At 43.8% G+C, this 16687-nt stretch overlaps 1 protein-coding gene across 1 annotated transcript in view; it reads left to right on the forward strand.

Annotated features, from left to right (window-relative positions):
* Positions 1 to 5225: 5225 nt before the first annotated feature.
* LOC126051812 (protein ELYS-like) overlaps positions 5226 to 16687 on the forward strand; it is a 38827-nt gene continuing 27365 nt past the window's right edge. Inside the window, exons 1-9 of the mRNA XM_049831502.1 lie at positions 5226 to 5348; positions 6626 to 6879; positions 7810 to 7987; positions 8759 to 8966; positions 10299 to 10415; positions 11445 to 11529; positions 13601 to 13751; positions 16280 to 16412; positions 16500 to 16681. Coding sequence (XP_049687459.1) covers positions 5228 to 5348; positions 6626 to 6879; positions 7810 to 7987; positions 8759 to 8966; positions 10299 to 10415; positions 11445 to 11529; positions 13601 to 13751; positions 16280 to 16412; positions 16500 to 16681 — 1429 coding nt within the window. The 5' untranslated portion in view covers positions 5226 to 5227. The remainder of the gene's footprint in view (positions 5349 to 6625; positions 6880 to 7809; positions 7988 to 8758; positions 8967 to 10298; positions 10416 to 11444; positions 11530 to 13600; positions 13752 to 16279; positions 16413 to 16499; positions 16682 to 16687) is intronic.

The following is a 16687-nucleotide window of genomic DNA, read 5'->3' on the forward strand; positions in this document are numbered from 1 at the left end:
AGCTGTCACAGGTGTTTGGGCACACAGGGCAGTACCCTGTTCTGCTGAGGACAGCTCCTCATCCACTTGCTGCATCAGCTCGTTTTCCTGCATTGATTTGCCTAGGGTTTGCTTTTTGAAGACGGTGAAATGAACTTAATTGGGCTTCTTATTAGTTCTGTGTCTTCTCCCTAGCAAGCTGTTGGATATAGTTTTAGAGAAGTAATGGTGACAAGCCTTTGCTGGTGTGGTATTTTTTCACCTGTGTGGTGGAGAGAATACTTAAATTGGTAGGAGAGAGTCACGAAAAGCCTGGGCCTGTTGCACGTGTTGCCAATGTTTCTGCGGTTCAGCTTGTCAGGTTGCTGTTTGTCCAAGTACGTTTCAGAGCTAGATACTCAGAAGCCGTCTGGATGTGGTGCTGGGCAGGCTGCTCTAGGTGACCCTGCTTGAGCAGGGGCTTGGAACAGATGGCCTCCAGTGATTCTGGAAGGCCTTCTTCTTCCAGAAGAGAACTTCTGGAAGTTCTCTTCCTTGTGATTCTGTGATTCTAGAATTTGTGCTGGGAGGGGCAAGCACCAGGGCGATGGCACACCGGTGTGGTATGCTGGAAACGTCAGCTGCTGTCTCCCTCTCTTAGGAAGGCTGCGCCTGTGTTCTTTACTGAGACACTTGGCACCAATGTCTGTCCAGGTACGCCAAGCAATGTAAAAAGAGCGTAAGTTCAGGAGGGGCTTGAGGAACTTTTGCTAGCTTAGCCACGTTAGACAGGGGCTTCGACTCTTGAATGCAAGTATGGTCGTGTTAGAGAATAACCATAGGAGGTGGCTGGGTAAACTGGCTCCAGTGTCAAACTCTGAGCTGTGTTGGTTTTGTTTGTGTTTTCATTTGAGGGGAAGTCAAATCTATGGTCTTAGCTGTTGGGGGTTGTTGGGATAGAGAGCTGAAATTCTTCCTTCTCCTGGCCTTCTGCTGTAGGTTTGGGCTTGTGGAGCATCCGCACAAACTCTGCAGGAGAATCTGTAGGCTGCACTTGAGTGAAATAAGCCTGGTTGTGGAGTTCCGATACAGACCGTCTCTGTTTCGCTGGTGGCTTTTTAGACTAGAACTTAGGCCTTGGATTAAATGTAGGGTTGTTGCCTAAAGCATCGGGGCGGGGGGGTGTTTCTGCCTAAGTGGGAAAGAAATGACCCTGTGGTACTCACAAAGTCACCTGCTAACTCACTCACTAAATCCTCTTTCGGCAGGAGTAAAATATGGCAAAGCACAAATTCACTGAACCCGACTACTAAGGTGCAGAAAGTGTCTTTTCCGTCCACTGCTCCTCCAGCACTTGTGAGCTGCCTCCTGCTTTTCTGGGGAAAATGTCATTGAACCAGTCGTTAATTATAATTCAGAAAATTCTGTCATTGTCATCTTTACGCGTTATTCAACAAAGTGGATGCTGTTTTTCTCAAAAAAACTTAGTTTTTCTTCCGTTTCTTCTTCTTTGGCTTCGTCCCACTCTTTGTCCTGTTTCCTTGGAAAATGTGACCTGAATCGTGTCGCACACTGTTGTCCGTTCTCTGATCGGCAGGTAGCACTTCCCTGAAATCGCTTTAGCTTCCACATCTGGCTGAATGAAAGAATGACGCCTGTCAGCTGCAGCCTTTCTCAGTGAGACAGTGAGTCTCTACGCGCACGAGGGAGTTAAAAGTTGACTGGCTGTGTCTCGGGTGGTGTCCTTTCTAAAAGGAAAGGGTTCTGCAGCTCTCCTTGCAAACTGCGTGCGTAGTTTCACACGTGTATGAGCTAGCATAACGGCTTACTGCCACCAAATGGAGACGGACGAATTCCCTCTCCTTCTTCCCAGCGCGCTGTCCTGCCTCCTTCCTTGTGCCAACTTTCATGCTTGCTCGTTCTCTCTGCCAGCCAGTTTAACTCTCTAAGCTGGTGGAAAACTAGCTCCTCTTCTGGGTTCGTTTCCCGTCTGCTTAGGCAGTTAACCTGGCTCGTAAAGTGCTCTAAAAAGTGCTCAAGTCAGTGCAAGGTAAGCCACAGGAATACAGCAGTAGAACAAAGGAGCAGATGGAGAGATGGGAGGCGGCAGCAAGGCCTCTCTTCCGGCGGCAGTGAAGGCAACGTGTCTTGTGAAGCCGTATCTTCAGCTGCGACTGAGCGTGTTTTTAGCTTTTTCTTCAGTAAGCCTGTAACATTGTTGGCCTTTGATTTTCCTGGACTACCGTCAGTCAGAACTGACATCGCAGAACTCTGACTTGGCTGTATTTGATTCCACTTGAACATGTAATTTCTCTCTTTTTTTTTTTTTTTTTTTTTTCCTGGGGATTTTTAATCCAGAAGTCTGTCATCAGTCTATGACTTGTGGCATGTTCCTTTCTTTGGAAACAGTTCATGGTGTTTAGAGGTCATAAGTAGCAAGGGTGAAGAAGAACGGTAATTTTGGCAACTTGTGCGCAGACCACTTTGGTGTCGGATACAGCTGGGAGGTTGGATTCTGGCTTCCTCCTGAACATGGAGTAGGCCTGTGGCATTTTACACTGGTCCGTTTTCTACCAGACAGAAGGAGGAATGTGACTGTAGTTGTTGTTTTCAAAGAGAGCAGAAGTGCAGTTAGCGTTGGATATCTCTCTTAAAGGAGAGGCTTCATGCCTTTAACCTGGTTCTATCTAACTATTTTCCCACTGTGTGGATTTGCCAGTAATCCTTGGTTTAACTTAGCAGAATGATGCAAGTCAAACATCCTAATAGCCAGGTCACTGTATATACAGTTCAGGCTTTATTATGGAGTTTATCTTCCTAGTTCCATATTGCCAAGCCAGATGCCTAGGAACAAAATGTTTCAAATGCCCATTGGCATACTGGAGGAAACCTGGGCATGCCTGATGGTGTAGCGTTTTCACGTGCTTTTCTACGCCGTTAATAACTGCAGTGGAATTAAATTTAAAGTTCCATGAACGGTCCGGGCATTGGAGTGCTACATATTTGGTGGTTCTTAGCGGTGGTATGGGCCTGATAAGCACATTTGATGTGTACTGTAGGCAGGAGTACACTGTGTCAAGGTGCGAGCTTTCCACCAGAGAAGAATTATTTCTGATTTGGTGGGGAGTTTGGGGTGGCGAGTAGTTTGTTTTTACGCTCAACTCTCCCCAGTAGAGTATCTTAAAATTTGATGTGCAATTTGGCCACGCAAGGTTCTGTGCTCTTGGCCTGTCCAGGTAGGCAGTGGCAAAGGCAGGGTGACGCAGGGTGACTCTTGTTCTTCCTCTTCTGAAATTTCTTCCCGTGATAATCTTCTCTGGTCATTCCTCCTTTCTTATTCAGCATCACGGTATTGCTGAAGGCACCTATCAAAACAGTTGGACGTTGAAGGCCTTTGAGAGATGCTATTCACCACCCCAATAGATCTGTATTTGTATTTGGTATTATGGGTTACTCATAAAACATATTGATTAAATCATTACAATTAAACTGAGCCAGAAGGCTGGTCAAACTGTGGGGCTTTTTACTCTCTGGAGCCCCTGGATGCAGTGCAAAAGTTCATCGCGCTGTCACTGTGGAAGGATGGCAAGTACCAAAAAGCAAACGCGAGAAAAGTGCTGCAAATGAGTTGTCCCACTTGGAACTTGACCTGTGCTAGTTGTGAATGCTGGCAGGGCGGTCAGGCTGGCTGGCTGCAGCAGCACCCTGCGATACTGGCTTTGCCATCGGCAACCTTTTTTTCCGAGGGTTGACTTGCGCTTAGTGCAGGACCCTGGCTCACACTGCCTGTGTTTCACGCGCTCGTTGTTTTCATGCTGGCAGAAGATACTGGAACGTGTTCTCAGGTAGAGTGCTTGTGGCCTGAAATATAGTAGATTCCAGTGCCCAGGCTTTAGAGCATAACCTTTCTCCACAGAAGTACAATTTGTGTAAATGGTATTATTTATAAGCGTTTCCCTTGAATAACTTTGTGTTGCTCCCAGAGTCTGGTCTTCAGAACTAGCTGTAACCTCCTATGCCGTAAGGAAAATAGGTTATTAGTGCACGCTGCAAGGAGCAACCATAAAACTTTGTTTGCGGGAGAACGTGTGTGCTACAGTTAATGCAGTGGGCTTTGTGTGCCCATTGAAGTGGCTGGCTGTACTGGTTTGTGGCATAGGGTAAGGGTTCTGTTTGATGCCCGAATTGGTCGGCACGTGTAACGCCCAGGAACAGCGAGCTACGTAGAATATCTTCCTTCTGAGACTCCATGGAGAAAGCAGTGCTATTTGAAGAGATGCTTGAACCTGTCTTGTCTTCCGGAGGCTTTTTCGATAACCCACAGAACTTGCAAGACGTAGTGAGCTAAAGTAGTTTGTATTTCCACGTGTGTGGCATATCTCTTCTTTAGCCTCCTATTCAATCTTGTAAGTCACCTGAGCTTTTAAGTGTGTGTGTCCCCCCCAAATCTGTCTTGACATGGTGAAATGTGAACTGTCTGTGGAGCACCGATAGAGGTGTGGAAACTGAAAGGCCTCGAAGTTTTTGTAAAATACTGCAGAGATGTGATAAGGACTGGCAATAGGAAGGAAAGGACTGGAATAAGGAATATGGGGATTTAAGTGTAGAAAAGAATCCGTGTTTTAAGGTGCTGTGTTACGTTCAGGTGATAAGTGTACGGAAAACTACTTTCCAGCTGATGAGCTATGAAAGTCTGTATTGCTTGTGATGTGGAAACATCAACAGTACATTATCTGGAAGAGTTTGAGAGTGAAAGTAGTTAAGGACTTAGTATTCCTTAAAGTTCAAAATAAACACACAAGAAGTGAACAAGACACAAATGATGCCTGAAATCTACTAGAAGACAATTGGCAATAAATAATGAAGTACAAAATCAAGAGCAAGGACAAATGGAAACTCATACCTCTTACTGCAGCGCTAATTGAAATACGCTTTTTCTCGGACCGCATCTTACTACAGACTTACATATCTGAGTAGACTTGAACTCGGTGTATTGGTTTTTTTCCTGTTATTGACCTTATCAATACCCCTGTGTCACTTTTTGTTGGTGATCTCATAGGCATTAGAAAAGTAAAAGCATTGTCCTTTTGCTCTGCTGTGAGATCAAAAACTGTCCTGAGTGCCATTTTTTGAAGGAAAAGAGCTACAGGAGCTGTATAGGGATTATTTGCGGCATACTGATGAAACTTCTGTCAATCTCAGAAAGCAAATCTCAGTTATGGCTGACATGAGTCTATTTTTGCATTTTTTTCTTTATTTACAGTGAAGAATGCAACACCTATCTGCTCAGGTAACGAGCAGTCTGCTGCAGTTTCCAGAGGTGACTACTCAGGCACTTGGGGAAGATGAGATAACCCTAGGTTCTGTGCTGCGCGGGAAGTTTTCTGGAGGTGAGCATTCTGCTTTAAATTTGGTCTCGGTCTGAAGTTCTTGTTGTCTGGAGGTTACCTGAAGCACAGGGTCACAGTATCGACTGTGTCAGGCTGGTGCTGTTAAGATGCATCAGGTTTCGAGAGAACAGCAAGGAAGGAAGTTTTAACTATTAAAAATGCTAATGTTAAAACTTTACAACTAGTAGAGTTAAACTTTGAAATTACAGCAACCTTCACCAGTCTTGTGCTATTCAAATAATTTACTTAAGCATGCTGAGTCAGCGGGCCTTCCTCAATGTCGTGGTCACTCAATTTTTAATTAAATAAAAGACAGTTTTCAAAAAAGTAATAGTGTTGTTTTGGGCCCTGTTTATTTGTACCAGCTCAAGCTCTATGACCATCGTAACACCACATGCTGAACTAGTTCTTCTACAACGTTACAGAGGCACCCCCCCGTTACAGAGGCACCCCCCCGTTACAGAGGCTTTGTCTTTTCCTAGTGTGAATACAAACAGCAAAGGAAGAGGATAACACTGTTAAGTGCTGCAGCCATATTTCCAACGTATTTAACAGGGTGCAGATGAGTACCCAGGGAGAGCTGCTGAAAGTGGCGAAGCAGATTAGGTAGTTGACTTTCTAGGCGATCCACAAGTAGAGCTAGCTGGGTACCTGTCTGGTTGTCTAGGCTTCTGTTAGACCAGGTGGAATCCATCTACCTGACTGAAAGTGCAGTAATTGAGTTAATACTTCCTCCGAGTTTGTTCAGTGAAAGAAAATGTGTTAAATTCTTTCTGTCATCAGCCCATGTAAAAGATTAGATTTACTCATGCAGTGCCCATTTTACAATAATTTCTTGCTGCCATCCAAATCCCTGCCCCAAGCAGGCGTGTGTCAAGTAAAATTAATAAACTAGAAATGAATTGGTTTAGATTTGTTAACTTTGAAGTATGCTTTAAGACTCGTATTCCCGTATGTATTTAGACGATTTCTAGCCAAAACAAGCCGAATATGGGATGAAGACTCTAGATCAATATGTTGTCATCTTCATCCCGAACAGTCAAAATCCTTCAGTGCGGGAATGACAAGTAGAAGTGCAAAATAATGAGGTTGTTAACATTAAGAGGTAGTGCTGGCGGATCTCCATGGGTGATTTTAAATAATTGACCACAACTAGGGAAGTCGGTCTTCCCTTTGGGGTACTTTAATTGAAGGAAAGGGGCAGTGGCTGCAATTTTTCCGTTGTTTGCAATCTTGTGTTGGAAATTTGCTTTAGTTAGCTTTCTTTTCTCTTACAGGGAGAAGTGGCTTGGCATGGTTGGCGTGTGGTCCTCAACTGGAGGTAGTGAACTATGTGACGGGAGAGCGGCGCTCTGCTTACCGTTTCCGTGGAGTAAAGAAAAAGCCTCCCACCATTCGTGTGGTGAAGGATTTTTCCTGGCAGAAGAGAACGGGACTGCTGGTTGGGTTGGAAGAAGCAGAGGGAAGTGTTCTCTGTCTGTACGACCTTGGAATATCGAGAGTGGTTAAAGCAGTTGTTCTCCCAGGAAGGGTACGTACACTTTAATCGGAGGAACGAAGCTTTTGCATTGTCAGGTGCTGCGTAATCCTGTTTCAGGAGAAGCTTTGGAGCGTCTCTTTGCAGGCAGTATTTCTTCTATCTTGCATTAGTGCAGACTGTCACTTCAGAGTATCCAGTCGAGAGAGCCTTGGTGTGGTGCGAACTCTTGGGCTTAACGGTACCATAATCTTTTGAGCTTACTGATGGTAAAACAAGTTTTCTGGGTTTATGGTAGAGCACATAGTTACCTAATTCTCCACTGCCACAAAAAGGCATTGAGAACTATCTTTTTTTGGCCAGAGTGAAAAAGAAAAAAACCAAAACCCCCTGTTCCCAGTGTCTGTAACATACATTTCCTAAATGCTTGATTTCTATATATGATAGAAATAGTGTCTTTAAAATATCTGAAACTTCCATAGTTGTGCTGTAAATGACTTAGACACATTCCCCAGAATCTCGGACTAGCAAGCAGGTGGCTTTAGAGCAGAACAGATTTTTATGTTGACTTAGGATAGGAAAGAAGAGCCGTTAGGGAGTTACTGATGGACTGTCGAAAGATTGACTTTCAGCTTGCCGTCCTTGAATCTCTGCTTATTGAATATTGTGTTTGTGTAGATGGGAGAGGCTGGTGGAATGTTACTCCTTTTTTTCTGTCTTCTATAACCCAGGAAGTCCAATGATGTAATGTCCCCTAGTCTCATTATCTGAATGTAAACAAGGATCAGTGCAAGTTAATAGAACATCAAGATTCACTATATTGTTTTTTTCTTGATATAACTGGAAACAATGCTTTGGTTTTAAGTCTTATGGTCCTCTGTAGTTACTTTCTTGTTTCTGATGTGCTAATTCTGGCTTGACTTTTGAATGATTTCTGTTTAGCTTGTCAAAGAGCTTAAATGCTAGCTTGCAGTTTTCCTGTAGGTAACTGCTATAGAACCCATAACTAATCACGGAGGACCCAGCGTGAGCACTCGGCACCTACATCAGAGTCTGCGATGGTTCTTTGGAGTGGCAGCAGTGGCTACAGATGTTGGTCATCTACTTCTGGTGGACCTTTGTTTGGATTTCTCTTGCAATCAGAATGAAACACAAGCCTCGGGTAAGCCTGCAGTTTTTAAACTTGAATTTGAGAGTGAGAAAACTTGTGTATAAACAATATGCATCCCACTTGGAAGACACTAGTGTGCAGGCATTTCTGACTGCTGATTACAGGTGGCGGTTTGACTTGGTGTAGTCCTGACCTGCTTAAAAACGGGAGTGACTTAATACTCCTTCTAATGTGATAAATGCCCCCCTGCCACCAAGATCCGTATGTCACTATGATGCTTGCCGGTGAGGTGTAGGAATTTTACCACGTTTTGTCAATGCAGCTGCCTGAGAGGAAGTGGTGTCAGAGGCGCCCTATTTCTTGGGAATGTTCTTCTGCTTCTGTGAATTGACTTGGGGCAAATTTTAGGCTTGCTTGTTAAAATGAATCCGACTTGTCAAAAATCGTGCCTTTGGATGACGGGATTCTCTAATTTGCATATTCGGATTGCATGCGCTGTTTTGGCTATTACAAGAGTGGCTTCAGGAGTTGGTGTCGCTTCAGACAGCTTCATCATGAGGCCCAAACGCGTGATTATTATAGAGTCCAGGAAGAATTTGTCTACGAAGGTTACGCTTTTACCTGGTTTTATAATACGATTGAGAATACCTGTCCGATCAGAGAGTTCCTCTGTTCTTTGGAAACATGCAAAAGAAAGCGTTGCATAAATGGGTATTTTGCCCGGGGCGGTAGAATTGGATGAGATGTGTTGTCACATCAGTGTTCAAAATGCAGCCTAAATGGCCTAACACATTAATTCATGGCGTGGTTTTGTGTGTGTAGGTCTAGAAGTTGCCACTAGAATTCCTGCTGAAGTTCCACAAAGAAGAGAAGCTGTGACCAGAGAAGGGAGACATCTCTGCTTTCAACTACAAAATCCTTCAGGAACAGCAATATCAACCCTGTACTACATAAGCAGAAGCAATCAGCTCGTTGTGGGTTTTTCAGATGGCTGCCTGTCACTGTGGAATATGAAAACTTTGAAGAGGGAGTAAGTAGGCCTTTACACCTGGCCATGCCTGGAGGTGCAGGGGTCTCAATTGTTTGCTTACGGAAGCATGTTCACGAAAGAGAACATTTTAGGGACTGAAATTTTGGGTATAATCTTGGAATGTTTAGAAATCCTCTTCTGAAATGACTATGAAAAGTCAAACATGGATTAAGTGGACCGCCTTCTCCCCAGTGGGCTGGGATTGTTTTCCTTCTTGTGCCTGTGGCTCGAGGGATTGTGGAAAGCATGCTTCTTTGGGTTACGTCAAGCAGTTTAGGATGCGGTAGAGCTCATTTTTCTAAGACGCTTTGTCCGATCAGTAGTGTTCAGGGAAGCCAGGAAATGTGTGTATTTTGATGAACCAGGTTTTAGGAATGATTTTGCAGAACCAGTTACTGCAATTAGGGCATACATTGTGAAGCTTAAGTATGTTAATAATGTGGGTTTGGTGGTAATATTCTTTAAAGTGTCCAGGATGAAACTAGTGAGACACGAAATATCAATAGCTGATCTGTGCCTGACAAGATATTCTTTCCTACATGTCAGCCTTGTCCAAACTAGGAGGCAACATTGTGTGTGAATGAAAATTTGCTTGGAACACTTGGAGATGAGGATAAGGGGCATGTAAATCTATAAGCAATAGAAAAATTAAGAGACGATTTTATATCTGCCAAAGAGCAATCGCACGTGAAATATGTGACCAAATTCAGATAGGGATTGGCTTAAGCAAACGTGCAGTGACTCACCAGAAACTGTTGGATGCATAAATAGACAGTGGAGGACTAATTGGGTGGCAAGAATAGATTGTGAAGATACACGTAAGGTTCAGAAGTCTGGAGGAAAAATGCTTTACGTAGCATCCGAGTGAAGAAATGAGAAAGTACTTGTGTTTGGCACTGTCCTAGATTTGTTCAGAAGATAGGCTGCATTTTAAGTTCAATATTGAAGTCGGCTGGAACAGGAGGAACAATCTTTTGCCTGGCAGCTGAAGTAATCATTTATGTTCTTCCTCCCTAGGCAGAGAAGGATATAAACCCAGGTTATTGCACTTGATGGACAGTAATTTCCTCAGCTCTTGACTGTTGCATAAAAAGCAGTCGCTTCCCTGACTCACCTGTCTTGAGATGGAAGTGTGACCTTCTGTACTTTGAGGATAAGCATGGAAGGATAAGCTCTTTTCTCAGAAGATGCTTCTACCCTTCCACAAACAGTTAGGGCCCATCGTAGGCTCACAGGGGTTTTATTTCCTACCTTTTCCCCTTTTCCTTTTTCTTTTTTTCATTTTTTTTCTTTCTTCTTCCCCCCCCCCCCCGCCCCCCCCCAAACACGTAGGCACCACTCTCAGCTTGAAGGAGGAAGGATTCCTGTCTATGCTGTTACTTTTCAGGAGCCTGAGAATGATCCTCGCCATTGTTGCTACTTGTGGGCTGTTCAGTCTACACAAGAAAGGTGAATAAAAAGTTACGATAAGCCACGGAATGCATTTAAATTTTTTTGTATCTTTGTTCACATACAGTTGATACATGTATATTTGTTTTGTTTATGTAGCTGTGCAGGAGATTCTCTCAGGTATGGAAGGTGTTAAGCTTACAATGCAATTTTTACAGGATTTAACAGATGTGAAGAGGGACCTACTAGTGCCTACCTTCTGAAAGAAGGCAGAGCAACAGTGGCTATATTTTTGTGCTTGCATTCTGAAACGATTTCCTTTGTTTCTTGAGGACTGCTTCACGATTTGTTTGGTACTCGCACCATGGGATTAAAATACCATTACAAGTAGTTGGGGCTGCAGATCCCGAGCGCTAAACGTGCCAATGTGACAGCCGGCTGCCCCTAAAGGAGGGAGGTGACAGTATTGCGGATTATCTTGTGCCAACTTGCGCGGTCTTTGGAGCCTTTGTGAGCCAGGTCAGCTCACCTGGCAGAGACCGATCACTGTTCAGCAGCAAAGTCAATGGTTTCCTGCTGGGCTAATGACCCAAATCCGTATGTGGAAGGGTGCAGTGTGTGTATGCAAGAGAGGGGCTGGAACTTTGGTGGGAAGGGAAGGGAAGGGAAGGGAAGGGAAGGGAAGGGAAGGGAAGGGAAGGGAAGGGAAGGGAAGGGAAGGGAAGGGAAGGATAGGGAAGGGAAGGGAAGGGGAGAAAGATCTCTCTCTTTCAGCATCAGCAAGCTATTTAATCAGCTCAGCTGTTCACAGAGTGGCAGTCTTCTTAAGTTTGACTTTAAAGCAGCAATTTGTAGTCCATACAACATATTAAAGCTTTCAGATTGTATGGTTAGCATTTGCCCCTGAAGCTGTTAGTGTCCAAATGTCCTCCTTGGTGTTATAGCGGCTACACATGACCAGTTATCTGATGGTTTGGGAAGTGGTGTTTTTCTTTTCAGCAAGAAAACACCAGTCTAGATCTAATAAAATGATAACAAGGCCTCTGAAGCAGCTTTGTAATCAAATGTCATAATTTCTACCTTTTTCAGTGAAGGTGACGTTGTGAGTTTACGTCTGTTGCAGTTAGCATTTGGTGACAGAAAACGCTTGGCCCCAGGACAAGTCATGTATGAGGTAAGGCGTGCATGTATGTGAAAAGATGAAAATAGTGATTTTGTCTATGTGAGTATCAGTTAAGTTGTCAGGGGTGATTTTTACCATCAAAATTCAGCGGTGACTGAAAACCCAATCTTTTGCTGAGTCTTCTTGGGCATGTTTTATACTGCTGCATCTCTTGTAGTGCTCTAAGCACTTGGGCAGGTCGACTGGAGAAAGATGCTTTAATCGTTCTCCAGTTTCACTTTTGAACTTCTGCTTTGCTTTATCCTCTTGTAAAAGTTATTTGTAGCTACAGTCTTAGCAGTGGCAAAGACAATACCTTGTACTGTGTGCTGCTTTGGAAGAAAACCCAGACGTCGATAGCCATTCCTCACGTGGCTACTTTGTTCTGTCTCAAGGCTTTAATGTTAAAATGGGGGACCTTTTACTATTTGGCAATGCTTTGTCTCGGTCATCTTATTTTCCTGAATAAGGTGTGACGAGTGTCAGATTTCACCTCAGAGGGTTGAAATGTTTCAGCAGCTTTGAAAAATGGGTCTACTAAAAACTCCAGTTTTAAAAAAAGCACACAAAGTGATTAAATTATGTGGTTTGCGTTTGTGACCTGAGAAGGCTGTGGTGTCGTTAGTGTAAGACTTTTAACCCTCTACAGACGGTGCAACCAGTAATACATTCACAGGCTTCTAAGAGGTGTCAGGCACCAGTTTCTGGCTTTGAGATATTTTACTCCCCTGCTGTTCCTGCGTTCCTGTGATGAGCGTTGTGCAAGGTTGAAACAGGAACCAATCTCACAAGGTAGTTGAAGAGAGAACTAAACAGCTGGACCTCTGGGGGGAAAAGTCAGGTTCTTCAGCTAGCTTCCAGATGAGCCACTTAACACATGTAGCTTCATACCAAGTCTTGCTAACACCTACTGCCAAACCCCGCCCCAAACAACTCTCCCCCCTCCCCCCCGGAAAAAAAACATAAAAGAAGCATTAGTACAGGATCTGTGTTCTACAGAGGACACTTGGAGTGTCGGAATACTTCCCTGTAGTCACAGATTGGTCAGTACTACGTGACTGTCTGCCTGCGTGACTGGCTGAGTCAAGTTTCTTGTCCGTCTTCCGTGGCAGAAAATTTCAGAGTTGTTCCCAGTTGCCAGGCCAAATTTGAGTAAAGGAGGAGGAATCTCCTGTTGACCCTTGTTCGTTGAAGAGGATGCACAGAAGCTTGAAAGAAAGCTTGAAATCTAGTGCATCCAGGCACGGTCGTGGAGCGCACCTTTACGTTTGTCCTACGTGATGCTTGCAGGTGGATAGAGTATACAGCCTCCACTTCCACATCAGAGTCTGACAAGTGCATCTCATTTGAAAACTGTCTTCAGATTTTACGGGTCAATAAAGTCATTATTTAACATCTTCCATGCAGTGGAGTTCCTTAACTTAGATTTGCTTGCCCCAGTGGAGAGCTTAAAATACACTGTTTTGCTTCAGAAGTTGTCTTAGGCAGGAATGGTTTGATATCTTTTTTCCCTTCCCCTCAGCCCTAACTTTGGGAGGGACTGGCTCTTCCTAGATGAATAAAAGTTGAAATTTCTAGCGGTTAAAATTCATCTCTAAGAGGGTGATGGAGTTGTAGTACTTTATCCGACGAAAGGGTCTTTTGGCATGGTGGACCTGTTCAGGACATCTTTTATGATAAACTGTGTTTGGTGATTATTCCTTCTGCAATAAAAATGGGATTCTTTGCTTAGGCTTCATGCTAGTTTTTCGAAGAGATGGTTTAGATTTTTCCTATCTACTCTGCACATGTCTGTTATTTCCAAAGTTACTTGATAAAGGAGAAGGAACTGTGCATACTTCAGAGCAAATTTTAGCTAGGGAAATGCTAAATTTTGAAAATGTGCAAAGCCCGTTACTATTTGACGCTTCATTCTCTTGCATGCCAGGTATAGTTTCTATTTGCCGTCAGAAATAAGCTCGTGGGAAATATACAGTACAATAGGCATATTATATTATACATATCCACATTCTTTCGTATTTAGCTGTAATGTATGTTTTTATCTCAAAATGACCTTTTCTCTCTCCTTTTATTTTTTCCCCAGGGTCTGGAATACTGTGTCGAAAGATACAGTTTAGGTCTCACAGGTGGAGTCTTTCCCTTGAGCGGGCGGGCCAGCGATATTAAATTACTTAGCTGTCAGACTGTAGAAAAACTTCCCAAATGTGTCGACGGAGAGGATAGCGTTAATGCAGGTTTGTTCTAATGTCCCTGTTTGGTTATTCTAAAATAAGTAGTTTTGGAATCTAAGCAATGAATGCTGTTCTGTACCCCAGTCTGTGAGTCTTGAATACCTTTACAGACTAGCTTGTTGGGCTTATTTAAAATGGGTGCTTAAGTTATATGGGACTTCTTCAAAGGAAAAAATAAGTTGTATTTTATGCTTGCTGACATGCTATAGCAATGTATGGTGGAGTCACCTGCATGATGCTTGCCAGTCGTTTTATTCCTCCAGCTGTCATCTTTGAACAATAAGATGATGCTCCCCATTGCTTAGGAGTGTTACCTGAATTTTTCTTTCCCTGTTCCAACCTATGTCTGCATCTGCATCCAGCTGGTGGCCGGTCACAAGTGGTGTTCCCCAGGGCTGGGTATTGGGGCCAGTTCTGTTTAATATCTCTGTCAATGATCTGGACGAGGGGATTGAGTGCACCCTCAGTAAGTTTGCAGATGACACCAAGTTGGGTGGGAGTGTTGATCTGCTTGAGGGTCTACAGAGGCTCTGTGGAGGGATCTGGACAGGCTGGCTCAATGGGCCAAGGCCAACTGTATGAGGTTCATCAAGGCTAAGTGCCAGGTCCTGCTCTTGGGTCACAAGAACCCCATGCAACACTACAGGCTTGGGAAGGAGTGGCTGGAAAGCTGCCTGGCTTTGGGCCCCTCGCTACAAGAAAGACATTGAGGTGCTGGAGTGCATCCAAAGAAGGGCAACAGAGCTGGTGAAGGGTCTGGAGAACAAGTCTTACGGGGGGCAGCTGAGGCAACTGGGGTTGTTTAGCCTGGAGAAGAGGAGGCTGAGGGGAGACCTTACCGCTCCCTACGAGTACCTGAAAGGAGGTTGTAGCGAGGTGTAGTGTTGGTCTCTTCTCCCAGGTAGCAAGTGATAGGACGAGAGGAAATGGCCTCAAGTTGCGCCTGGGGAGGTTCAGGTTGGATATTAGGAAAAATTTCTTCACTGACTGGGTTACGAAGCATTGGAACAGGCTGCCCGGGGGTGAGTCGCCATCCCTGGAGGTATGTAAAAGACAGGGAGACGTGGCGCTTAGGGACGTGGTTTGGTGGCGGACTTGGCAGTTGGGTTTAGGGTTGGGCTCAATGAGCATAAAGGTCTTTTCCAACCTAAGCAACTCTATGATTCTATGATCTGCCTGTCCATTTCTTCCTCTCTAAATCTAATAGGTTCCTACACCTGCAAGTTCTTAAAGCAATAGCTTTCCTTGTCCATATGCACAGTTAAAACTCCTACGACGTCTTTCATTATCTTGCAATAATTAAATGTCCATCTCTGGGTTTACAACTTCTCTTATGCTCTGACCATATTTTTGAGCCCGCTGCAGTGATAACTTTCATGGCCCTTTGTTTTGACTGCATTATTCACCTTCCCTCTCTTCTTACTGGCCTTTACTGATGTATGATGTTTACAAAGAAGACACTTGCATGATCTTTCTAGGCTACTTCTGTTTATCATCTTTGACTTAGTCCTGAAGCGGCAACTTGCATCTCTTTTGTGATGCCACCCTCTGTCAACAGTGTGTCCAAATCTAACAAAAACCCCTTTGGATTTTCTCCACTCGTGTCACGTTTCTGAGGAGAGTGCCTCCTAAAAGCTTGTTAAAAACAAACACACACCACCACTCCACCACACCCGACAAAAAAAAACCCAAACCAAAATAAGAACAACAAAGCCCCTTTCTGTCTCCTTTTTATGAAGCATGAGGCATGGAGAAATACCTGTAATTTCTCTGATGGTTTCTAATTAGCTCTTATTCAGAATCTGTTCAAGTGAAGTTCTAGGCACACAGGAGCTGCTGTTGGATGTGGGTTGAGGCTAGCAACGAAGCTGTCTTCTGAATTATGAAATTAATTGGTATCTTCAAAGGCACTTGCAGCAGCTACAAAACGGAAGCGGCACAGGTGTTCACAATGAAACGTAGTAAAGTGTGTGAGGATCCCTAAACGTAATGATGAATTCAGCAGAGAACAGAGAAACATTTTGCCAAACAAACTGTCGCCCCCTTCCTTACTCTACTAGGGTAAATGATATACCACATCCTTTGCTTCCATCTGGAGAATGCGTTCTCCCCAGAGAAGACAAACCATTCCACTTATTGAGAGAAGTGGAGTATAACATTGTGAATGTTTTATGTTAAAATCTTTATTCCAATTTCCCGTTTGTTGGGTTTGGGGTTTTTGTACTTGTTTTGTGTGATAATTGTGTTCGTTCATTCTGAATGTGCTGGAAAGGAGCTATTCTTAAAACCTGTAATTGAGTCCAATCTGGAAATTAGTAGTGCCTGCTGAGTGATACAAGAAGAGGGGGCAGTATGACTGAAACCTGTCACAGAGATGTTTGCTATTCCGTAAATTTTTTTGTTATTCTCAGTGAGTGTTGTGCTTCGTGAGTGATATAACAGAATTAAGCCAAAATAGGAAGTGGTGTTTTAAACATATCAGCTATAGCGTTATTTTCTACAAACAAGAAACAATGTCTTGTCTTTTACAGTAGTATCGCCTGACACCAGTGTATCAATCTTCAGCTGGCAAGTGAATACATGTGGTCAGGGAAAACCATCTGCTTACTTGGGTGTATTTGACATTAATTGCTGGTATCATGCTCACATGCCAGATTCACTAAGGTATATTTTTATTAAGTTGTTTTCAATATCCCTACAAATCAATCATTTGAAAGTCGGTGTTTAGCTCATGCACTTGCTTGCTTTCAGGCCAGAAGAACTCCTTCATCATTGCCCCTATTTTGCGTTGTGGTCACTGGATACTGTAATAAGCATGACTTCTCCAAACCCCCTTTTGGATATTCTGGTACACGAGCGGAGTCTAAGTCGGGGAGTTCCTCTTTCTCATCCACTACCTGAGCAGTTTTTTCATCCAAGCTCCTACAATTTTGGTAGGT

Source organism: Accipiter gentilis, chromosome 28, assembly GCF_929443795.1.
Source record: "Accipiter gentilis chromosome 28, bAccGen1.1, whole genome shotgun sequence".
Classification (NCBI taxonomy): Eukaryota; Metazoa; Chordata; class Aves; order Accipitriformes; family Accipitridae; genus Astur; species Astur gentilis.